Source organism: Diceros bicornis, chromosome 31, assembly GCF_020826845.1.
Source record: "Diceros bicornis minor isolate mBicDic1 chromosome 31, mDicBic1.mat.cur, whole genome shotgun sequence".
Taxonomy (NCBI): Eukaryota; Metazoa; Chordata; class Mammalia; order Perissodactyla; family Rhinocerotidae; genus Diceros; species Diceros bicornis.
The window spans coordinates 8,285,118-8,306,948 of NC_080770.1; the positions used below are offsets into that span (position 1 = coordinate 8,285,118).

The window sequence follows — 21,831 nt, forward strand, 5'->3', positions numbered from 1 at the left end:
TCTGAAGTCCCCTCAGTCCTGGGCAAACTGGTTGGCCACTCTATTCACTGGTTTTCTACTAATGTCCTTTTTCTGTTCCAGGACTCAATTCAGAACACCACACTGCATTTAGTTGTCTTGTCTCCTTAGTCTCTTCTAATCTGCAACAGTTTCTCGCTCTTGTTTTTCATGACCTTGATACATTCGAGGAGTACTGGGCAGGGGTATTGTACTAGTCAGAATGTCCCTCGTTTGGGTTTGCAGATGTTTTCTCATGATCCAACTAAGCTTATAGATTTTGGGGAAAAAACCCACAGAGGTGAAGTAGGGCAGATTTCATCTGTTTTATTCACTGTTATATATCCAGTGCCTAGGACTGACCGCCTGGCCCATGGTAGGCAGCAAAAATCTGTTCCTTGAATGAATAAAGGAATGAATGAATGAGTCTATAGACATTATTTAGTATTGTTTAGAAGTTTTAAAATATTGTTAATATAAATACTATCTTATCATAATATTGTTCTGAAGTGTTTTCCTTCAACCATATGCCCTGAAGATCCAGTTTGGGATGCACAGAGCTACTTCACTCTAATTTTAGTCTATTACAAATAACTACAATGGTTCTTGAGATGTTTCTCTTTGCATGTGTGTTAGATTTTCTCACAGACAGAATTGGGAAGAATTGCTAGACACAGAGTAGGCACATTTACGTGTTAATGGATACTGATAAATATCCAATTAGAGTGGCTGACCACATTCACAGTACTCCAGCAGGGTTTGAACGGACCCGTTTTCCTCACATCTTGCCGACACGTGATTACCTACAGAAGCGCAGCGACCGCCTGAGGACGCCGGGTCACTCCCCGGACTACATCTCCCAGGATGCACTGCGGTTCCTCTGCCTACCTGGTCTGCGTGAAACGGAATGACCAATCCCTGAGGACCTCAGGAAGGTGGTGCTGCCTCCACGCCTCACCTACCTCCGGGGCGCCCAGAGCGCCAGGGGCACTACCACTCCCAGAAGCCACCGCGGACTGGCTGGCTCGGCCACCATTTCAAGATCGGCGAGAACCCGGGACTTCACTTCCCGGCAGGCAGTGTTGCCCGAGGGGCGGAACTCCATTTCCCAGCAGGCCCAGGCGGCGGGTGCCGCGGTGCCTTGTGTGGGATGTAAGCGCGGAGGTGGGCGCGGGGGACGCAGGCCAGGACTCTCCTTGGGACTTGGGGGGCTTGGCCTAGAGGCGCCAGCCCGACGGACTCTAGGGGTCTGGGGTACGGTCGCAGAGAGGGGGCGGGGCGACCACTGGGGGCCTCAGCGGGGTCCTAGGGGCGCGCCCCCATCGGGGCCGGGGCTTCTGGGGTTGTAGGGGACGAGGAGGCCCTACAGCCTCGGCTGAGGGGGTCTCTCCGACGAAAGAGGGGAAACAGACGAGCGCAGGGTGAAGGGGGCGGGGAAGCAGGAGATTGTGTGTGTCGGCGGGGTGGAACCTTAGCCGAGCCTGGGAGGGGGCTCCCTGCCGCGCCCTCCCGACCCTCCTTCCCCTGGCTCGCCCGCAGGCCGAGGCCCGCCGCCATGGGGCTGAAGGCCGCCCAGAAAACGCTGTTCCCGCTGCGCTCCATCGACGACGTGGTGCGCCTATTCGCCGCCGAGCTGGGCCGAGAGGAGCCGGACCTGGTGCTCCTCTCCTTGGTCCTGGGCTTCGTGGAGCACTTCCTAGCTGTCAACCGCGTCATCCCCACCAACGTGCCCGAACTCACCTTCCAGCCCAGCCCCGCGCCCGACCCTCCCGGCGGCCTCACCTACTTCCCCGTGGCCGACCTCTCCATCATCGCCGCGCTCTACGCCCGCTTCACCGCCCAGATCCGCGGCGCCGTCGACCTCTCTCTCTACCCGCGAGAGGGGGGCGTCTCCAGCCGCGAGCTGGTGAAGAAGGTCTCCGATGTCATCTGGAACAGCCTCAGCCGCTCCTACTTCAAGGATCGGGCCCACATCCAATCCCTCTTCAGCTTCATCACAGGTTGGAGCCCGGCAGGTGGCAGGGGCGAGAATCCCGTCTCACCTGGGAAGCTTGGCCCACCTTTTCCCAACACTGTAGCATTTCCAAAGCCCTTTTGAGAGCTGTGAGCCTTGTGAGGTGGGACAAGTGTTATTCCCACCTTTGCAGCTAGGGAAACTGAAGCCCAGAGAGGGGAAGTGATGTGCCAAAGTCACGCAGAAAGGCAGGGCTGGGACTGGACCCCAGTTACCTGGCTCGAAATCTGTTAACCCACCGTCTGCCCCCTCAGCACCCCCATCCCTGCCGTTGCGCAGCTACGGGAGTCCTGCAGCCCAGCACAAGGCACAGAGGGCCGCAGCAGATTTGGGGAGCGAGGAGCCAAAATCGGGCTACATTTGAGACAATTAAATGAAATATCTCTGAAGATGTTTTGCAAGTGAACAGGCCAGGGGCTTCCCCTTAAGAAGCTTAAGGCTCAGGGCTTGCAAAGAGCTTTCTTTGCTCCAAGCCCAGTTACTGGCAGTCCAGTCCCGGAGTGCCATGTTGAGAAGGAACCTAAGGCTCAGCAGGAAAAGAGTACAGAGATAAATTAGGAGGATCTGCCAGTAGGCGTGTGAAAAAAGAGTGTTGGCCAGAGTGTCCTGTTTTTACTGTCCCTGTTATAACGTGATAGGCCCACTAAAATGAAGAAATCTGTAAATTAACAGAAATATATAGTATGGTTGCAGAGAAAGAGAAGAGGCAGCGTCAAAGGCTGGATGGAGCTATGGAAGATCCTAGAATGTCTCTTGTTGAGGATGAGGGATGTAAAAGGAGAGGGAGAGGCTTTGAACACATAGGAGGAAAGGGATAGAGGGATGATGGGCAGCAGTGTCTGAGGTTGAAGGTGAGGGTGGGAGGGAGCATGGCCTATCGCTACTGGCCCCCTTCCCCCAGGTCAGAGCCCAGAGGACCCTCTAATTAACTCCCCTTCCACAGGCACCAAACTGGACAGCTCTGGTGTGGCCTTTGCAGTGGTGGGGGCCTGCCAGGCTCTGGGTCTCCGGGATGTCCACCTGGCCCTGTCTGAGGACCATGCCTGGGTGGTGTTTGGGCCCAACGGAGAGCAGACAGCTGAGGTCACTTGGCATGGAAAGGGCAATGAGGACCGCAGGGGACAGACGGTCAACGCGGGTGTGGCTGAGCGGGTATTGCCCCCCCCCCCCAACTTGTCCCCTTTCACACCCTCCACCCAAGCCACCCACGGGGCTCTGTTTTCTTGGGCCGCACTCCTCTCTTCCCATCACCACTGATGTGTGTCAGGAAGGGGAGGCAGAAGGGCCCCTTTCCTGGCTGTCATTCCCTGGAGCAGGCTCAGGTGGCCGTCATGAGACATCTGGTCTTGTTCTCCCCTAAGAGCTGGCTGTACCTGAAAGGCTCCTACATGCGCTGTGACCGCAAGATGGAGGTGGCGTTTATGGTGTGCGCCATCAATCCTTCCATTGACCTGCACACTGATTCTCTGGAGCTGCTGCAGCTGCAGCAGGTGAGGGGTGCCCGTGGGACCCTGGGCAGGGCACACTCCCTCCTCGAGCTTCAACTCCTTGTGCACCGTGGGCTAATAATTCCTGGCCTGGCCTTTCCCAGGGCTCCTGGGAGAGTGGAATTGAGACATGAAAGGGCTTTGACTCCAATAAGGGGCTGGTTCCGGAATTCTGGCCCTTCCTACTTGGTGGGAGGTCCCTGTTAGTGCCAGACCCCACCTCTGCCTGGAAGAATGAGGACCCTGTCCCCTCCCCCCAGCTCACACCTCTCTCCTTTGGCCCCTAGAAGCTGCTCTGGCTACTCTATGACCTGGGACATCTGGAAAGGTCAGTAGGGGGCAGTGGCCAGGCTGGGCCTCAGGGGGCTGGGGGGCAGCCTGAACTCATGATCCTTTCTCAGGTACCCCATGGCGCTGGGGAACCTGGCAGATCTGGAGGAGCTGGAGCCCACCCCTGGCCGGCCAGACCCACTCACACTCTACCACAAGGTGGGGGCATCTCAGGAGGGCACAGAAGGGAGGCCCGACAGTGGCTGGGGTCCCCTTCTACCTGGGCACTGGGAGGGGGCAGGTGAGGAGAGAAGAACTTTTGTGTATTGGGGGGTGTCGTCCATCCAGTCCCCATTTTGTATTTACCATGTGCATGTTCAGTGCAGTCAGGGCTGTCTGAGGGGTGTTCTGGGGTCTCCAGCCTGGGAGTTGTAGGGCCTGGATTTGTCCCCTCAGCCCTGCTTTTTCTGCTGCCTCTTGTTGTCCTTCCTGGCCTATAACAGAGGTCACATGTGGTGGGAGTACTGAGGAGGGGGTGTTAACTTGGTGGGGATTGAGGGTAGGAGGGACATTGGGCTGGGCTTGGGAGGTTTTGGTGTTTGTGTAGGAGTGTGCTGGAAAGCCTGAGAAAGGGATGTGCTCTGAGCATGGAGGACAGGCCCCTCCCCTTTCCTAAGCCTTGTTCTGTGGGGGTCTCCGCCCCCTGCAGTCTGGCCCAGGCCTCAGCAAGCAGTCCTGCAGACCCCGGGGAGGAGCAGCTGGTAGAGAGGTGGCAGGGGGAGGAGATGGGATTGGAGGCGGGACTCTGTGATCTTCCTCTTGCCCCTTCTGCTCTGTCCCCAGGGCATTGCCTCAGCCAAGACCTACTACAGGGATGAGCACATCTACCCCTACATGTACCTGGCTGGCTACCACTGTCGAAACCGCAATGTGCGCGAAGCCCTGCAGGCCTGGGCCGACACGGCCACTGTCATCCAGGAGTGAGGATGCCCCCGCCCGGCCTTTCTTCCCCTTCCACCCAGTTTCCAGCCACCCTCATCCAGGAGTGAGGCCTGGGTCCCAGCCCCATCCCCTCTCCGTCCAGTCCCTAGGCAGCCCAGGCCACCATCGCCCAGGAGGTCAGGACCCCTGATGAGGGCCTCACGCCTTTCCCTCTCTCCCGTCTCCTCCAATTTCTAACCACCGTCCAGCAGTGGAACCTGCCCCATGCCCCCCTCCTCGATCCTGCTCTGGGTTGACACAGAGACCATCATTTCAGAGTGAGGACCCCAACCACTCACCACGCCCCTGGGTGACCCAGGAAGAGAAACCTGGGCTCCACCCCTCACCACGTCCCTGGGGGTACCCATCGTGGCCGAGACCCCAAAGTGCCCTACTGCTCTCACAGCTACAACTACTGCCGTGAAGATGAGGAGATCTACAAGGAGTTCTTTGAAGTAGCCAATGACGTCATCCCCAACCTGCTGAAGGAGGCGGCCAGCCTGCTGGAGGCTGGCGAGGAGCGGCCGGGGGAGCAGACCCAGGTGAAGGGCTGGAGCCGCAGCCTGTGTGCCCCTTCCACCCGAGCAGGGCCCCCAGTCACAGGACGGGGGACTGCACGAGGGAGGCGGCCTGGCGCAGAGAGCTGTGTTCTCTTCTGCAGTAGCTGCAGTCCTGGGCCTGGGTTTGAGGGAGCTGAGGGTGTTTTGGGGGTCTCTACCCGTGCTTTCAGGTAACTGGGGTGGAAGCCCATCTCTTTCTTGGCCAGGGCCCCTCATTTGGTTGAAGGGGTGGGATGGAGGTAAGGGATGGCTCCCCCCTTCCCCCAAGTCCTGGCTAAGGGCTGGTTTTATAAAAGGAAAGAGGTTCTAAGAATTCTCTCGCCCATGCTCACCTCTTCTGGAGCCAGGGCTCACTGCCTAGGTGAGGGGTCTGACCTGTGCCCTCCTTTTCCCCTTGCCCAGGGCGCCCAGAGCCAGGGTTCTGCCCTCCAGGACCCCGAGTGCTTCGCCCACCTGCTGAGATTCTATGATGGCATCTGCAAGTGGGAAGAGGGCAGCCCCACGCCCGTGCTGCACGTGGGCTGGGCCACCTTCCTTGTGCAGTCACTAGGCCGTTTCGAGGGACAGGTGAGGGGTGGCTGCACAGGGTGACCGGGCAGGACAGGTGGTGATAGCAGCTATAGAGGAGTCAGGACCTTGGTAGCCTGAAGGGGGTCTGCTCGTCCCCTTTGGGTACAGATGAGATGGGCCCCTCGACAGGATGGCTGAGGCTGGGTGCTGGGGTTCCAGCCCCTGGCCTGAAACCTCTCCCTCCGCCCGCCCTCTCCATCCGGCCCAGGTGCGGCAGAAGGTGCGCATAGTGAGCCGCGACGCTGAGACAGCCGAGGCGGAGGAGCCGTGGGGCGAGGAAGCGCGGGAAGGCCGGCGGCGGGGCCCGCGGCGGGAGTCCAAGCCCGAGGAGCCGCCGCCGCCTAAGAAGCCGGCGCTGGACAAGGGCCCAGGCGCGGGCCAGGGGGCGGTGCCCGGGGCCCCCCGGAAGCCCCCAGGGACGGTCCCGGGCACTGCCCGCGGCCCCGAAGGCGGCAGCGCAGTGCCGGCGCCGCCCGCCGCGTCGCCGCCCCCGGAGGGCCCGGTGCTCACTTTCCAGAGCGAGAAGATGAAGGGCATGAAGGAGCTGCTGGTCGCCACCAAGATCAACTCGAGCGCCATCAAGCTGCAGCTCACGGCGCAGTCGCAAGTGCAGATGAAGAAGCAGAAGGTGTCTACGCCTAGCGACTACACGCTTTCTTTCCTCAAGCGGCAGCGCAAGGGCCTCTGAACTACTCGGACTCCTTATCAGCCCACGGGGAGGCCGCCCCGCACCGGATGGAGGCCCCGCCCCAGGCCCGGCCTCCGGGCCCCACCCCCACCCGGAACCGAGGCTGCGGGTGCGGGAGCAGACTCTACCCCAGCGCCCGAACCCGGGGCTCTGCCCCGTCATTGGAATATAGGTCCCTTCCCCCAGCATCCCAGCCGGCCAATGGGGACCTCACCCTGGGCCCCGTCGCCGGTCTTTAAAGGCCCAATCACGGGAACGCAGGCGCCACCTCAGAACCGTTCTAACCTGCGGCCGGACCGGTATTGCCCAAGGCTGCTCTCAGTCCGCGGGGCTGAGGTCTCCCCCGAAAGCCTGGAAGCACGGGTGTCCCCCCAGCCCGGGAACCGAGGACCCGGCTCAGCCCCTACGAGTACATTTTGGCACTTCAGAATTCCATTCCTGGGAATCCAAGCCCCCTACCCTACAGAGTTTAAGGAACGCTTCCAGAATTTGGAAATCCTAGCTTCCTTCCCTCTGTCCCCCGAGTCCGGGGCACGAAGCTCCGCCCCTGGCCTATGTGAACCCTGAGCCCCGCCCCCTTCCTGACCAAACTGGCCCCGGATCAGAGCGACCTCTCTTCTGACCCTCTGGGAACCTCCCGACCGTCCAGCCGGTCTCGGGGGACCCGGGAGGAAATCTGCAGGGGTGTGCGAGTGGGTGAGGGGAGCCTGATCTCTTCCTGTTTTGTACATAGATTTATTTTTCAGTTTCAAGGAAGATGAATACATTTTGTAAGAAAAAAAAAGTACTTGTCCGTGTCTCATCTGGGAATTTGGGAGAGTCGGCGGGGGGGGGATGGAGCGCCCCCGCTTGCCTCTGCCTCTGGCTCCCTGGCCTTCGGGCTCCCCACCTGTAGAGCGCGAGGAGCGGGCGCCTGGCGGAAGGGCCTCGGCGCCGTCGGCCCCGCCCGGCCTCGGGGCTTCCCCTCCCGCCGAGGGCCGGTCCCGCGGGCGCCTCCTCCCGGCCGGGCGGCGGGGCATCCCCGCCTGGCCCCGCCCCAGGCGCGGCCCCGCCCCCGCGGCCTCGGAGCCACCGGCGGGCCCGCCCCGCCCCGCCCCGCGCCGCCCCGCGCCGGCTCCGCGGCTCCGCAGCTCGCGCCCGCCCGCCCGCCCGCCCGGCGCCGGGCCCATGGCGCTGCTGCGGGACGTGTCGCTGCAGGATCCGCGGGACCGCTTCGAGCTGCTGCAGCGCGTGGGGGCCGGGACCTATGGCGACGTCTACAAGGTGCGCCGGGCGGCCGGCCGGGCGGGAGGGCGGCGAGGAAGGTGCCCGCGCGGCGCCCCGCCGCGGACTCCGGGCCCCCGGCCCCGCCCCCTCCTCATCCCTCACCCCCTCCGCCCCTGCAGGCCCGCGACACGGTCACGTCCGAACTGGCCGCGGTGAAGATAGTCAAGCTAGACCCAGGTGAGGGCGCGGGGCCAGGGCCTCTGCGCCGGCGGGAGGGCAGAGCGCCGCGCGGGCGCGGTGTGCGGGGCGAGAGTTGACCTCTCCGAGACGCCCGGGGGCAGGCCCCAGGAGGTGCTCTCGCCGGGCCCCTGTCTGGCCTGGAGGGAGGAGCGCTCTGTGCCCACTTTGCAGATGGGGGCACTGAGTTAGGACGACCCGATGCGGCCCCTCCATGATGCCCTGTGCTCCCCAGGGGACGACATCAGCTCCCTCCAGCAGGAAATCACCATCCTGCGTGAGTGTCACCACCCCAACGTGGTGGCCTACATTGGCAGCTACCTCAGGTGAGGCTGCTTTACCCCCTGCCCACTCCCAGGCAGCCCCCTTGTGGCCCTGCTGGATGCCCACCCCAGCTCTGTGTCCCTCCAGGAATGACCGCTTGTGGATCTGCATGGAGTTCTGCGGTGGGGGGTCCCTGCAGGAGATTTACCACGGTGAGGGCTGGGACTCCATGCCCAGAGGACCACAACCATCTTCCCATCCCCCACCCCAACGTGGGGCACGAGGGGAGAGCTGGGACCCTGGACGTGGGCCCCTCTCCACTCCTCACTGGCTGTGTGACCTTGAGAGAAATGCTGTTCTTCTCTGGGCTCTGCATCCCAGACTATGCTGGGAAGGGAGGTGGCCAACACCCCTTTCGCCTAGCAGTGCCTGCTGCTTCCCCCGCACAGGGTGGCCGTAACATATCCCCTAGACCCCCGTGCCAGCTCTCACCCCTTTCATTTCAGCCACCGGGCCCTTGGAGGAACGGCAGATTGCCTATGTCTGCCGGGAAGCACTGAAGGTAGCTGGGCCTGTAAGGCTGCTCACACCCCCAGTCCCCAGGAGCTGTGGGCAGGGAGCCCAGCTGGCCAGTGTGTGTGTGGGGGGGGGCTGGCCTGGGGGGCTGTGGGTCCTGGGGGGAAAGGGCCCCAGCCTTGTTGCCGGAAGCAGCCCATTTCCCTCTTGGCTCAGCCACTTCCTGTTTGGGGAGAGGGGAGGAGGAAGCAGCTGGGTGGGGGGCCCCAGTTCTGGGAGGGGTCTCCGGGGAGGGGATAGTGCTGGTGGCTGCTCTCAGGGCCTCCTCTTTGTCCCCAGGGTTTGCTCCACTTGCATTCGCGCGGGAAGATCCACAGAGACATCAAGGTAGGGGTCTGGCCCAGGGCATCGTGGGAGGAAGGAGTAGGCTCTCGCGGGCGCCAGACGGGATCTCTCTCCTCCATTCCACAGGGAGCCAACCTTCTCCTCACCCTCCAGGGAGATGTCAAGCTGGGTCAGTACCCCGGGGACACATCAGGGTGAGGGTTCTGTGGGGCTTCTGGAGTCAGAGCCTGCATCCAGGTGCCGGGTGTCCTTGGGCAAGTCACTTTACCGCCTGAGCCTCAGTTTCCCCATTTAGAAAGTGGAACAGTCCTCCCTTCCCACTGGAAGTTGGATGTAGTTGGTCTAACGTGGGACCAGGCACATGGTCAGGGAGAGAAGGTGGTTGACCTGGCTCTGCCTGGGGCCTGTGGCAGTTGTGACTCAAACCTGGGCCGCCTGCTGTCTGAGCCCTGCCAGGTGCATGCTGAGCCTGAGCCCTGGAGGGGCGTGGGGAGTGGCAGCCAGGGGGTTGGTGAGAGCAGCACTTTCTCCCCGCAGCTGACTTCGGGGTGTCAGGCGAGCTGACGGCGTCCGTGGCTAAGAGGAGGTCTTTCATTGGGACTCCATACTGGTGAGGCTGTGCCTCGGGCTGAGGGGGCGGGGGCCACAGGTGGGGCACCTGGTCATCCCGTCTGTGACATGGCTTCTAGGATGGCCCCAGAGGTGGCCGCTGTGGAGCGCAAAGGTGGCTACAATGAGCTGTGTGACGTTTGGGCCCTGGGCATCACCGCCATTGAGCTGGCCGAGCTGCAGCCCCCTCTGTTCCATCTGCACCCCATGAGGTCAGCCGAACACTTGCCCCTTGCCTCCCCCCGAGGGCCCTGCTGACCCTTGACCCCGACCTTGTGCTCTCCACAGAGCCTTGATGCTCATGTCCAAAAGCAGCTTCCAGCCGCCCAAGCTGAGAGACAAGACTCGCTGGTGAGGGCCCACATCCCCCTGCTGGGGCCTCGTTTGCAGTCAGGTCCCATGGGGGTGGAGGAGCCTTCTGCTGACTCCCAGGGTGCAGCCTCAAGAGCCCTGCCCTCTCTGGGCCTCTGCAGACCATCTGCAGGAGGGGCCTGGGCCCCACCTCTGGGCCAGGGACCTGCTGCAGGCAGGGAGGAAGGGCAGATGGTGATGGTAGAGGAGCTGCCATGTCGCAACAACAGTATTGCTCATGCCAGCTGCCTTTGGCCTCTGGTGGGCTCCTTCCTGAGTGGGCCCAGCAGACTCCTCTGGAGTGGTGGCAGGTGGCTGCTGGCCCTCATGAGGGCTAACCTGGGTCTGGGGCGGGGGGCTCTTGTGCCCACTAGGACCCAGAGTTTCCACCACTTCCTCAAGCTGGCCTTGACCAAGAACCCCAAGAAGAGGCCAACAGCAGAGAAGCTTCTGCAGGTGGGAGGCAAGGGGTGGGGTGGGAGGGCTTGATACTTGAAAGAGGCCTGGAGGCCAGGAACCAACCAGTGCCCCCTCAATCCTCCAGCACCCCTTCACAACCCAGCAGCTCCCTCGGGCCCTCCTTACGCAGCTGTTGGATAAGGCCAATGACCCCCACCTGGGAACCCCCTCCCCAGAAGACTGTGACCTAGAGGTAAGTGAGGGCAGCTGGGGAGACGGGTCTCGGCCCGGCCTGGTTGTAAGGAATACGGAGATGATGTGAGTCCAAGTCTCTTTAACTTGTATATTTCTAGCCCAGGGAGCTTCCCTCCAGGTGAGCCCACCCTTAGGAATCTTCTTGCCTCCCTGCATCCCCTTGCTAGGTTTCTGCCCTTGGCCCTGGCTCAGCATGACCCTGGCTCAGCCATCTTCTGCTTTCTGTGTGATCTTTAGCCGGTTACTTGCCTCTCTGTGCTGCCTTTCTCAGCTGTGAAATGAGGGTGCCTCAGAGGCTTGTTGTGAACACAAAACACGTCGATGTATGTAAAGCACCTCAGAGGATACCTGCGTGAGGCGAGTGCTGTGTGTGTGTCCACTGTGTTCTTCCTTAGACTTATGACATGTTTCCAGACACCATTCATTCCCGGGGGCAGCACGGCCCGGCCGAGAGGACCCCCTCGGAGATCCAGTGTGAGTCTGCTGGGGGGCTGTGTGTGTGGATTTGGGGGGAAAATGTGTGTGGATTTGGTCGGGGGGCTGTGTGTGGATTTGGGGGGGCCATGTATGTGGATTTGCTGGGGGGGCTGTGTGTGGATTTGGGGGGACCATGTGTGTGGATTTGCCGGGGGGGGCGTGTGTGTGGATTTGCTGGGGGGCATATGTGTGGAATTGGTGGGGGGCTGTGCATGTAGATTTGGGGGAGAGTTGTGTGTGTGGCTTTGGTGTGAGTGTGGGGGTCAGTCCTGAGACTCTGGCCCCCCCAACCCGTGTATCTCGGCCCCCCAGTTCACCAGGTGAAATTTGGCGCCCCACGGAGGAAGGAAACGGACCCCCTCAATGAGCCGGTGAGGGGCTGGCTGTGGGCAGGGTGGTGCGCAGGGGGTTGGGGGCTATGCTGGAGGTCAAGCATCTCAACTCCAGGAGCCTTGAAGCCGGGGCCACCTGGCCATCAGGTCTGGGAAGGCTGTCCCAGCAGGCCTGTCCCTCCCAGGCACACGGAGAGCTGGGGGCTCCTTCCTGTGTTAAGTTCTTTTGGATAGTCAGCTGGAGGGTGGCAGGGTGACCCTGCCTTTCTAAAAAGTGGGGCTGTCACACATCTGAGCCCCCACCCCACCCTGTTCAGTGTGTTTTCTCTGCGTCTGTCACCAGTTGTCTGACTCACCATCTCTCTGCTCTCTTGCTGTCTCTCATCAGCATCTCTCTTGGCTCCCACAATCTCAGTCTCTTTGCCTTGCTCTATCTCTGTTTCATTCTTTCTCTCTCCCAGTTTGTCTGTCTGTCTCTCTCTTTCTCAATCTTTTTGCCTCTCATTGTCTCTCTCACACAAGTCTCTCGCTTGTTACCATCTCATTTTCCATCTGTCTGTCTGTCTCTCCCACAGTCTCTCGATTGCCTCTCACATTGCCTCTCTGTCTCTCTGCCTCTCTCCCGGTCTTTCTGACTCGGTTTCCCCACAGTGGGAGGAGGAGTGGATGCTGCTGGGAAAGGAGGAGCTGAGTGGGTGAGTGAGGAGAGGGAAGCTGCAGGGGAGGGGTTGGGGGTGGCAGAAAATGCTGACCTCTGACCCCTTTCCCTCTCTGCCCAGGAGCTTGCTGCAGTCTGTCCAGGAGGCCCTGGAGGAAAGGTGAGGGGCTGGGCCCGGAGGAGGGGTGAGGGGGCCGGGCCTGGGGCCCAGTCACACCTCACACCTCCTCCACAGGAGCCTGACCATCCGGCCAGCCTTGGAAGTCCAGGTACAGAGTGAAGTGGGGATGGGGGGGAGTGCCCGAGAGGGTGCACTTGGAGTGGGACAAGGTTACAGGGTGACCTGCTCACAGCCGGGCGGGACCCCCAACCCTCCTGCCAGGAGCTGGACTCCCCAGATGACGCCATGGGAACCATCAAGCGGGCCCCATTCTTGGGGTCGTCCTCCCCTGAGCCCCTAGCTGAGGATTCTCTATGCAGCCCCCCAGGTGAGTCCCAGGCCTGGGGGACCAGGAGACAGGCCCAGGGTGGGGGCTGGGCTGGAATTCACTGGGGATCTGTGCCCGCAGGAACCCCGCCCCCTCCTCTCCCAGCCCCTGACAGCTCGCCACTGCTCCCCACTGCCTGGGCCACCATGAAGCACCGGCTGGATCCTGAGGTGAGGGGGTGCTACAGAGGGGCTGGGGAGATGGGAGGCTGGGTGTCTTCTCGGCCCTGACTCCTTCCCTCTGTCCCAGAGATCGTCTTGCCACGGGCTCCCCCCGACCCCCAAGGTGCACGTAAGTGTTTGCCCCGCAGCCCTGCTCCCCGCAGCCCCACTGCCCGCCGCCCCTGTGCTTCTTAACCGGCCTCTTGCTTCCCCCCAGATGGGCGCCTGCTTCTCCAAGGTCTTCAATGGCTGTCCCCTGCGGATCCACGCTGCTGTCACCTGGATTCACCCTGTCACCCGGGGTAGGCCAGTGGCAGGGAGGAAGCAGGAGCTGGGAATGTCCAGCTTGGGCCAGGGGGCGTGACTGACCTCTGACCCCATACCCAAATCTGCAGACCAGTTCCTGGTGGTGGGGGCGGAGGAAGGCATCTACACCCTCAACCTGCATGAACTGCATGAGGATACGCTGGAGAAGGTGAGGCCCGGCTGGCTGTGGAGGGCAGAGGGCCTGGGGGGCCTGGGGTGCTGACCCCCTCTCCCTCTGTGGCTCTGTGGCCTCTAGCTGATTTCACACCGCTGTGCCTGGCTCTACTGTGTGAATAACGTGCTGCTGTCGCTCTCAGGTACCAGTTGGGCCAGGGAGGGGCGGGGCCCGCACCCCACTCACATCACTCTCTGAGCCCCCTTTCCCTCCCCGGCAGGGAAATCCACACACATCTGGGCCCACGACCTCCCGGGCCTGTTCGAGCAGCGGCGCCTCCAGCAGCAGGTTCCCCTCTCCATCCCCACCAACCGCCTCACCCAGCGCATCATCCCCAGGTCGGGGCCCCTGGGGGAGCCGGGATGTGTAGGGGAGAGGGGAGCTGGGAGGCAGAGGGGCAGAGCTGGGGTGGAGTAGGGCCTTGCCCGTTCCTGGGACTGTTGTGATCTTAGACGTGTCACTTTGCCTCCCCAAGCCTCAGTTTCCCCATCTGTCAGTGTGGTTGATAGCCCCCCTGCCCCTGTCCCGAGGCCTATTGGGAGGCAGGGAGATGGTGGATGTGCAAGGGCTTGGCAAACTGGGAGCCGTGCTCGTGAGGAGGCGGGGCAGACGGGTACTGAGCACTGAGCACTGTTATGTGCCAGGTCTTAGGCTGGGCGTGGAGATGAGGAATCACTCTCAGCACCTGGTTCTACGGTGAACTAGAGGGAGAGCCGGGAGGGGCAGGAGGCCTCAGAGGAGCTCATGGGGTTTGAAAGTGCTTGGAGTCTTCCAGGCAGATGGGTTAGGGAACAGCATTCCAGGCAGAGGGAAGAGCGAGAGCAAATGTCTGTGGGAGATCTGGGGCGTTATAGGTGTTTGGCCTGAGGGAAGAGGGCAGAGCAGCTGAGAAGCTGCTGCACAGGTGGCAGAGCGCCTCCCTTGACGCCAAGCCGAGACATTCAACTGGCAGCGGCGCCGTGAGTGTTTCAGAAGGATCCTTCTGTATGTCAATCAAGATTCTTCCTGTTGGAGGTGGTTCAGCTCCCTGGCTTAAGCACGACAGGGAATTTCATGGCTCCTGTAACTGAAATTCTGGGAGTAGGGTTAGCTTTAGGCCCAGCTGGATCCAGGCTTAAATGGCATCATCAGGAATTTCCCTGCGTCTCTTGGGTCTGTTTTCGTCTTGTCGCCCTCATTCTCACATAGGCTCTCCTGTCCAGTGATGGCTGCCCACAGTTCCAGGCCAGCTTTCTATTAGCTAACTAGAACCTCTATTTCCAAGTAATTCCCACAAAAGTCCTGGGGCCCATCCTCACTGGTCTACCTTAGGTCCATGCCCACCCCTGAGCTAGTCGCTGTGGCCAGGGGATGAGGAACTCAGGGGCCCAGGCCTGGGTCACATGCCCCCTCCTGGAGCTGCGGGGAAGGAGAGAGGGGCTTTTGGGGACAGAGGAAAACAAGAGGCATCTGCTGGCTGGCAGGCGATGGGGATTAGGCTATGGGATGGTGACAACTGGCAGACCCGAGCAGGATTGAGGAAGTGGGATTGACAGGAGTTGGGGTCTGATGGGAGTGAGTCTGAGGGAGAGGGAGGGATTGGGAGGAGGAGCAGATTGCATGTTTTATCAAGTGCCCGGGATGTTCCAGGTGGAGTCCCTCATTCAGTCATTCAACAAACATCCACTCAGCACCTAGGATGTTCCAGGCAGTGTTCTGGAGGCATGAGATGCATCTGTGAACTAAAGAGACCCTTATATTCTCCAGACCTTCTTGTCAAGAGAGACAAACAACAAATAGCCAACAAAAAAGCAGCATATTCTGTGGTGATGCATAGGGGAAAGTGGTACATGAAGAAGAGCAGGGAGAAGGAAGGCCAGGGGGGGTGGGGCGTGGCTTGTGGTTTTAAACAGGGTGGTGAGGAAGGACCTCGCTGTCGAGACGGTGCTGTTTGAGCAAAGACTTGGAGGGGGTGATGGAGCGAGCCTGTTGACATCTGGAGGAAAGTCTTCCCAGAGGGAGGGGATGGCCAGTGCAAAGGCCCTGGGGCAGGAGTGGGCCTGGCCTGTTTGAGGAATAGCAAGGAGGCTGGTGCCGCCAGGTGATGGAGTGAGAGGGAGATGTCTGGGAGGGCCCTGTGGCCACATGAGGCCTCTGGCTTTGACTCAGAGCAGCCTGAGGGCCACTGCAGAAAGCCTGAGGGCCACTGCAGAAGAGCGACGTGGACTGAGGTTCTCATGGGATCACGCTAGCTGCTGTGTTGAGAACAGACTGGAGGGGATCAGTGTGGAAGCAGGAGACCTGTCAGGAGGCCAGTGCAGTCATCAGGTGGGAGGTGCTGGTGGCTTGGGCCAGGGCAGCAATGAAGGAGAAGAAAAGTGGTTGGATTATGGTTTTATTTTGGAAGCTGAACCAACAGGATTTCCTGACGCTTGGTGGATGGAAGAGAGAGAGGAGTCAGGGATGACTAGGGTTTTTGGACTCGGCAGCGGGAAGGATGGAGCTGTCATCAGCCGTGGCTGGTGACAGGCTCAGTGAGCGTGAGATGTGCAAGTGGGGCCTCTGTGAGCTGTGGGCTGGGCGAGGCTGAGTTCGGGTGGGGGTGGCTGTGCACTTAGACGTTGTTATGACCAGGGCGGTGGTGGCAGCCGGTGGGCCAGGCGGGCGAGGCCGGGCCAGTGGCTGCAGCAGCTGGGGCCCAGCCCTTCCTGCGGCTGCTCACTCCGGGACTGCACCTGGAGCCCCGTGGCCTCAGGGCTTCCTGAGCCCAGTCCCCGGGCGGGTCTCTGCTTTGGCCCAGGACCTGCAGCAAACAGGCCTGTCAGCCCCAACGAGTCACAGGCAGCTTCGGGCGTGCGTCTGGGAAATCACAGAGTCACAGAGGCCGCTTCGAATGTAGAGAGCGGAGAACGAGAATTATTTGGAGAAAAAAACAAATACAAAAATATCTGCCTCTGTCCCATCCGAAGGCCAGTTGGGGAGGAGAGGGGAAGGAACTGGGGAGAGAGGAGAGTGAGGACAGAGGGAGAGAGAGAGACAGGCATTGGCTTCCTCGGCGGGGCCCACATCCTAGTAGCAGGCGCAGACAGGGCCGAGGTCGCTGGGAGGAGGTGGCAGGGCTGCTGACATGTAGCCCTGTTCCCCAGAGGAGGACACAGGCTCGGAAGGTCCCCTGGGGGTCTGGGGAACAACCAGTAACCAAGACAGGACCCCACTTCCCCCCCGGGCACCAAGGGGAGCCACCCATTTGCCTTAACCTCCTTGGGCCTATGTGCCCACCTGTGACCCAGGCCCTCCACGCTCTTGTTTCTTCATTCATTTCTTCGTTTATACCCTGCCTTCGCCTAAAAGGGATTTCAAGGATTGGAAATAGGTGGAAAGTAGTCCTTCCGGATGATAAAAGCCGGCCTCTTGTGAGCGCCAGGCTCCACTGTAAGCCCTTCCCCCGTGTTCACTCATTTAATCCTCACCGCGGCCCTATGAGGTGGACGCCACTGTTATCCCCGTTCTACAGATGAGGGAGTTGAGGCTTGGAGAGGTTAAGTGACTTGCCCAAAGTCGCACAGTTAGAGGTAATTCTGTGCCCCAAACCCCTGGACTGGACAGAGGTGTTGTAGGCTGTGGAGGTGGGAGCTGAAGCCACAAGACGGGCTTCAGATCCGTGCCCTTCACAGCTGTGTTACTTGGGCAAGTCGCTTTGCCTCTCTGAGCCTGTCTCTCACCTGTAAGGCGGGCAAGATGACAGTACCCACCTCCTAGAGCTCTGCACAGGCCTCGCCCATGATGGCACCTGTGACACATGCCCTGGTTGTCATTTCTACAGGCGCTTTGCCCTGTCCACCAAGATTCCTGACACCAAAGGCTGCCTACAGTGTCGCGTGGGTAAGGGCTGGGTGGGGCAGGGCCAGGGAGGGGTCGGGGCGCAGGCGAAGCCTGGTGCCCATGGCCTGCCTCTCTTGCAGTGCGGAACCCCTACACAGGCAGCACCTTCCTGCTGGCCGCCCTGCCCGCCAGCCTGCTCCTGCTGCAGTGGTACGAGCCGCTGCAGAAGTTCCTGCTGCTGAAGGTGTGAGCGGGTGGGCTGAGGCAAGGGGGCCCTCAGGCGGGTGGCAGGGGGCCTGAGGGGAGACATGGAGACCTGAGCACCCCTGCTGCCCCCAGAACTTCTCCAGCCCCTTGCCCAGCCCAGCAAGGATGCTGGAGCCACTGGTGCTGGACGGGAAGGAGCTACCGCAGGTGTGCGTGGGGGCTGAGAGCCCCGAGGGGCCCGGCTGCCGCGTCCTGTTCCACGTCCTGCCCCTAGAGGCTGGCCTGACGCCTGATGTCCTCATCCCACCTGGTGAGCTGGCGGGGTAGGCTGCCGTGTGTGCCTGTGTGCGTGTCTCTGTCTCTGAGAGAGAGAGTTCCCCACAGCCTGTGTCTGCAGAGACCTTGGGGGCCCAGAGCTCCCAGCCTCCCTCAGCTGGGGTTCCATAAAAGATTTCATTAGACCAGAGGGCTCAGCAGCTAAGAAAAGACAGACCAATACTGTGGGGGCTGCAGGGACAGAGCCAAACCGGGCAAGGCGGGCACGGAGGCCTCCCTTCTGAGCGAGGGAGCAGGACCCCGGGTGTTGGGACGGCTCGGGAGCAGAGTGAGTGGCGGTGGGTGAAGGAGGAGGGAAGGCCGTGCTGTGCGCAGGCCCCAAGCGGGGTCTCACACTGATTTCATTCTTGATCCTCACAAACGGCCCAGCGCCATGCCTGTGTGACACGTGAGGAAACCGAGGCTCAGAGATTTGAGGTCACATGGGGACTGAGTCACAAAGCCTGCTTCTCCCAACTCCAGAGCCCCCGTCCTCCCGTGGCTCCTGGGACTCCCTCCCACTCCCCTGGGCCAGAGGACGGGTTGCTTGGCGTCTCTGAGCCTCGGTTCCCCAGCTGCGCAGTGACATTAGGTGTCCTGACCCCGCCGAGCTGTGGTGAGGCTGAAGTGCGCCCTTGGCCAAGGGCTGGCTGTAGCACGGCCCCCACGTCCTTCTCTTGGCCCAGAGTGGGGCTGGTGGCTCAGCCAGGCCGTGTCTCCCTTCTCTGCCTGCAGACGGGCTCCCGGGCTCGGCCCAGCAGGTGATTCAGGTGGACAGGGACACAATCCTAGTCTGCTTTGACCGTGAGTACCCCTGGGCGCAGGGCTGGGGGCAGCAGACGGTGGGGCTGGGGGAAGCCACGTGGGTCTGCCTGCCCAGAGGGAGCCGCCCTGTCCCCGCCCACCAGCCCTCTCCCTGTGCAGGCTGCGTGAGGATCGTCAACCTGCTGGGTGAGCCCACGGCCACATTGGCGCCCGTGCTGACTTTCGACTTCTCCATTGAGACTGTGGGTGAGTGAGCCACAGAGGTGGGGGCGGGGTGTCCCCGGCCTGGAGCACATGATGGGGTCCAGGGGCCTGGAGCTGGCAGCAGGACAAGGAGGCAGGGCCCCCAGCCCCTCTTGAGAGCCATCCTGGTCACCTGCAGTCCATGAGCACCTCTGTGGCCCAGCCCTGGGCCCGGATGTGGCTGGGGGAGCCAGCGTCCTCAGGGCAGGCGCAGGGCTGATGGCAGCCTGGCCCCTCCTAGTATGTCTGCAGGACAGCGTGCTGGCCTTCTGGAGCCACGGCATGCAAGGCCGCAGCCTCGACACCAACGAGGTGAGTGGGACTCAGGGGCCTGGCTGCCCCCCACCCTCTGAGGAGGGACCCGCTGGAGTGGCCTCAGTGCCCCTTTTCTTCCCAGGTGACCCAGGAGATCACAGATGAGACAAGGATCTTCCGAGTGCTTGGGGCCCACAGGTAGGGTGTGGTGCCCCGCCTCCCCTGCAGACGCCCCTGAGGCCACATGGTCACACCCAGTGTCTTCTCACCTTGCTCACCTCCCGCTCTCTCTCCCCTCAGGGACATCATCCTCGAGAGCATTCCCACCGACAACCCAGAGGCTCACAGCAACCTCTACATTCTCACCGGCCACCAGAGCAGTTACTGAGGGGGCCCGGCTGGCCAGTGGCATTCCCCCACCCCGCCCCCACGCCTTAGCCCACAGTCCCTTTTAGGCAAAGGGGCCCTGCCCAGATCAGAGGAGCCCAGGCCCCGGCTCTGCTGGTCTGAAGGGCACAAATAATCCTGAGAAGAGTTTGGGGGCTGGGTGGGGAGGGGAGCCCACCCATGCCTCTGCAACAACTGGACCAGAGGAAGCTGCTGTCACCTCCCTGTCCCCTGTGGGCAGCCCAGTCCCTAGTGCCCCGTGGCAGGGGCCCTGGGCAGGGTGGGGGCGGGCCCCGGGGGATCCATTCCATTTTGTTCCACATTTCCTTTCCACTCTTCCTGCCAAGAGCCTGCCCCTGCGCCCTGTCCTGGGGAGCATGGTATTTAAAAGAGAGACTATATTGATATTAAAGCTGGTTTAATATTCCACTGGTCTCTCTGGGTCGGGGGGAGCTGAGCCCACTGCCTCATCTCCCTCCTCCCTTCTCCCTCCCTCCAGCACATCCTTCTGTGGCACTGAGGATGCACCACGGAAGGTGGTGGCCCCCTCATGGGGAGCCAGGCAGAGGGTGATGGAGAGCCCGTGGTCCCAGCGGGCATCTCAGGGGCGCTCTCCTCCTGGGCTCCCCTGCTCAGGATGAGCCCTCAGCTCTGCAGTGTGAGGCCTCTTTTGTGGCCAAGGAGTCATGCAGATGGGGGTCCCTTGAACAAAGGGACTGTCATCCAGGGCAGCCAGGCCTCATATGGGATCTCACCAGGCGGCCTGTGGAAGGGCTGCTCCACCCAGCCCCAGGGAGGCTGCTGGCTTAGGGAGACCCCTGCCATGACCTGTATCCCCCGCGCAGGCCTGGGGCTGCCTCCTTGCCCGCCCCTGCTGCTTCGGTGTCAGTGAGCTCTGTCAGGCCGGGATTCCTGAATACAGGCATGATCATTGGCCTAGACTCAGAAATTAGCCGTGTCCATTTGACAAGTATTCCCAGAGGGCCTCCTCAGTGCCAGGCCCTGGGCTCACAGGGGGGTCACTACCAAGATGGGGATCAGTCCTGGGTGAGGGGAGCTGTCCCCCTGCTGGAGCCTGCATCTCGAGGGCACATCCATCCGCCCGTGGCTGACTTTGTGCCTTGCTCTGTCATTCTCCCACGTTGCCCTCTTAGAGGGCTCCGCACCCCAGGCCAGGGAGCCCTCTGTTGCCCCAGGCACTGACCAGGCTGCTCCTGACCAGAGCCTTTGGGCAGCTGAGCCAAGAAGGCAGGATGGCAGCTGGCCTTAAAGGAGGGGTTGGGGGCACAGGCAGGACCAGGCTGCAGAGGGTGGGGCTCTGGGGGCTGGAGAGCAGGGAGGGCCCTGGGTCTGGGGGAGGAGCATGAGCAAAGGCCCAGGAGCTGGGTCTCGAGTTTGGCCCCAGCATCTCCCTTCTGATGTTCAAGGCAAGTGTTTGCATAAGAACTTTTCTACACCTGGTGGGCCGTTGGTAAATATTTGGTAACTGAATGAAACGATGAGTGGGTGGGTGGTGGATAGATGGCAGCTCAGTCCCCAGTTCTCCCAGCAGGGGCCCCAGGTGATCCCATGGTTGTCATATTGTCCCCTTGTCCACCCCCAGCAGAGCCCCAACTCTTAGTGAGCGGGAGGCTGAAATGGGGAGTCAGACCAGGGGAGGAGATGTGGCTCCTGGGCACCGGGCACTCACGCTGTGTTCCCCATGAGACCCAAAGGAGGGTGAGAGCACATTCCGAGTTCTGAAGGTTTGTCTGCACCTGCTGGAGGGCACTGGATGGGCCAAATGTGGGCGGTGACAGGGACACAAGTCCTAACTTCCAATTTTCTAGATTTCTTGGCGGAGGTGCAGGATTAAACTGAGGAGTGTGGGGGGAGGTGGGCTCCACTCAGCAGAGGCTGCTGACCCCTGACCCCAGGTGCCCAGGGAAGACTGACCTTCCACCCACAGAGCAGCAGGTGGCTGAGAGCGCCATCTTGTGGCAGGTTGCCCCAGCCCTTGGCTGCCACCCAGGTCTGACAACGAGGGTTGGGGGGGTCAGCGTGTAAAGTGCCAAAGAGGGGGGTCTGGGAAAACAAGGGCCTCTGATAAAATATTTGCTGCCAGCAAAGGCTGGCACAAAGCCAAAGAAAGGCCAGGAAGCCGGGATATGTGCTGAAAGACTGAAATTGTTATTTATGTATTTTTTAATTGGCAGCCCTTGGCCATGGTATACAACTTTTAAAAAATACAAAATAGATACAATGAAAGTCTGCCCCCAGGTCCCAGTTACTTATGAACCCTCTGGAAGTATTTATCATATATGAGCAGTCTCGTATGCTTTATTCTTCCCCTTTTTATACACGTGGTAACATAGTCCTCACACTGTTCTCTTCTTACCCTTTCAAAATCTGTCCTGGAGAGCCGTCCGTTACCAGAGCCGCCTCCTTGCTTTTTTATAGCTAGTGGTATTCCACTGTATGCGGTTCCCATAACTAATGTTAATTAACTCGTTAATTAGGTCCCTATTGATGG

At 61.0% G+C, this 21,831-nt stretch overlaps 2 protein-coding genes across 6 annotated transcripts; both read left to right on the forward strand.

Annotated features, from left to right (window-relative positions):
- Nucleotides 1-996: 996 nt before the first annotated feature.
- On the forward strand, nucleotides 997-7,367 carry MEN1 (menin 1). 4 transcript variants are annotated; one of them, XM_058526499.1, is made up of 10 exons: nucleotides 999-1,161; nucleotides 1,537-1,997; nucleotides 2,955-3,163; nucleotides 3,373-3,501; nucleotides 3,786-3,826; nucleotides 3,900-3,987; nucleotides 4,612-4,748; nucleotides 5,156-5,291; nucleotides 5,712-5,876; nucleotides 6,088-7,367. In XM_058526499.1, exons 2-10 carry the CDS (start codon nucleotides 1,553-1,555, stop codon nucleotides 6,565-6,567), a joined length of 1,830 nt encoding a protein of 609 aa, XP_058382482.1. In that variant the 5' UTR covers nucleotides 999-1,161; nucleotides 1,537-1,552; the 3' UTR covers nucleotides 6,568-7,367. The 4 variants fall into 4 exon arrangements, with proteins under 4 accessions (XP_058382483.1, XP_058382482.1, XP_058382481.1 ...); XM_058526498.1 differs by having other exon boundaries at nucleotides 999-1,149; XM_058526501.1 differs by lacking the exon at nucleotides 999-1,161 and adding an exon at nucleotides 1,168-1,251.
- Nucleotides 7,368-7,706: 339 nt separating this feature from the next.
- Nucleotides 7,707-19,745, forward strand: MAP4K2 (mitogen-activated protein kinase kinase kinase kinase 2). 2 transcript variants are annotated; one of them, XM_058526502.1, is made up of 32 exons: nucleotides 7,707-7,830; nucleotides 7,953-8,010; nucleotides 8,246-8,336; nucleotides 8,422-8,486; nucleotides 8,781-8,836; nucleotides 9,130-9,177; nucleotides 9,262-9,304; nucleotides 9,673-9,745; nucleotides 9,825-9,956; nucleotides 10,033-10,095; nucleotides 10,470-10,551; nucleotides 10,640-10,747; nucleotides 11,145-11,223; nucleotides 11,539-11,597; nucleotides 12,210-12,253; nucleotides 12,338-12,376; nucleotides 12,452-12,485; nucleotides 12,599-12,704; nucleotides 12,786-12,874; nucleotides 12,954-12,995; nucleotides 13,083-13,167; nucleotides 13,261-13,340; nucleotides 13,428-13,488; nucleotides 13,567-13,684; nucleotides 17,149-17,207; nucleotides 17,288-17,391; nucleotides 17,487-17,664; nucleotides 18,405-18,473; nucleotides 18,594-18,680; nucleotides 18,919-18,989; nucleotides 19,075-19,130; nucleotides 19,233-19,745. In XM_058526502.1, the coding sequence occupies exons 1-32, from the start codon at nucleotides 7,735-7,737 to the stop codon at nucleotides 19,318-19,320; spliced, it is 2,463 nt and encodes an 820-aa protein (XP_058382485.1). In that variant the 5' UTR covers nucleotides 7,707-7,734; the 3' UTR covers nucleotides 19,321-19,745. The 2 variants fall into 2 exon arrangements, with proteins under 2 accessions (XP_058382485.1, XP_058382486.1); XM_058526503.1 differs by lacking the exons at nucleotides 18,405-18,473; nucleotides 18,594-18,680; nucleotides 18,919-18,989; nucleotides 19,075-19,130; nucleotides 19,233-19,745 and adding an exon at nucleotides 18,060-18,159.
- The last annotated feature ends 2,086 nt before the right edge of the window (nucleotides 19,746-21,831 follow it).

Coding starts and splice junctions, on each gene's coding strand:
- MEN1 (XM_058526498.1), top strand. Junction 1,998..2,954: donor CCTCTTCAGCTTCATCACAG/GTTGGAGCCCGG, acceptor CCCCTTCCACAG/GCACCAAACTGGACAGCTCT. Junction 5,877..6,087: donor TAGGCCGTTTCGAGGGACAG/GTGAGGGGTGGC, acceptor CATCCGGCCCAG/GTGCGGCAGAAGGTGCGCAT.
- MAP4K2 (XM_058526502.1), top strand. CDS start 7,735: ATGGCGCTGCTGCGGGACGTGTCGCTGCAGGATCCGCGGGACCGCTTC. Junction 7,831..7,952: donor CCTATGGCGACGTCTACAAG/GTGCGCCGGGCG, acceptor CCGCCCCTGCAG/GCCCGCGACACGGTCACGTC. Junction 9,957..10,032: donor TTCCATCTGCACCCCATGAG/GTCAGCCGAACA, acceptor TGCTCTCCACAG/AGCCTTGATGCTCATGTCCA.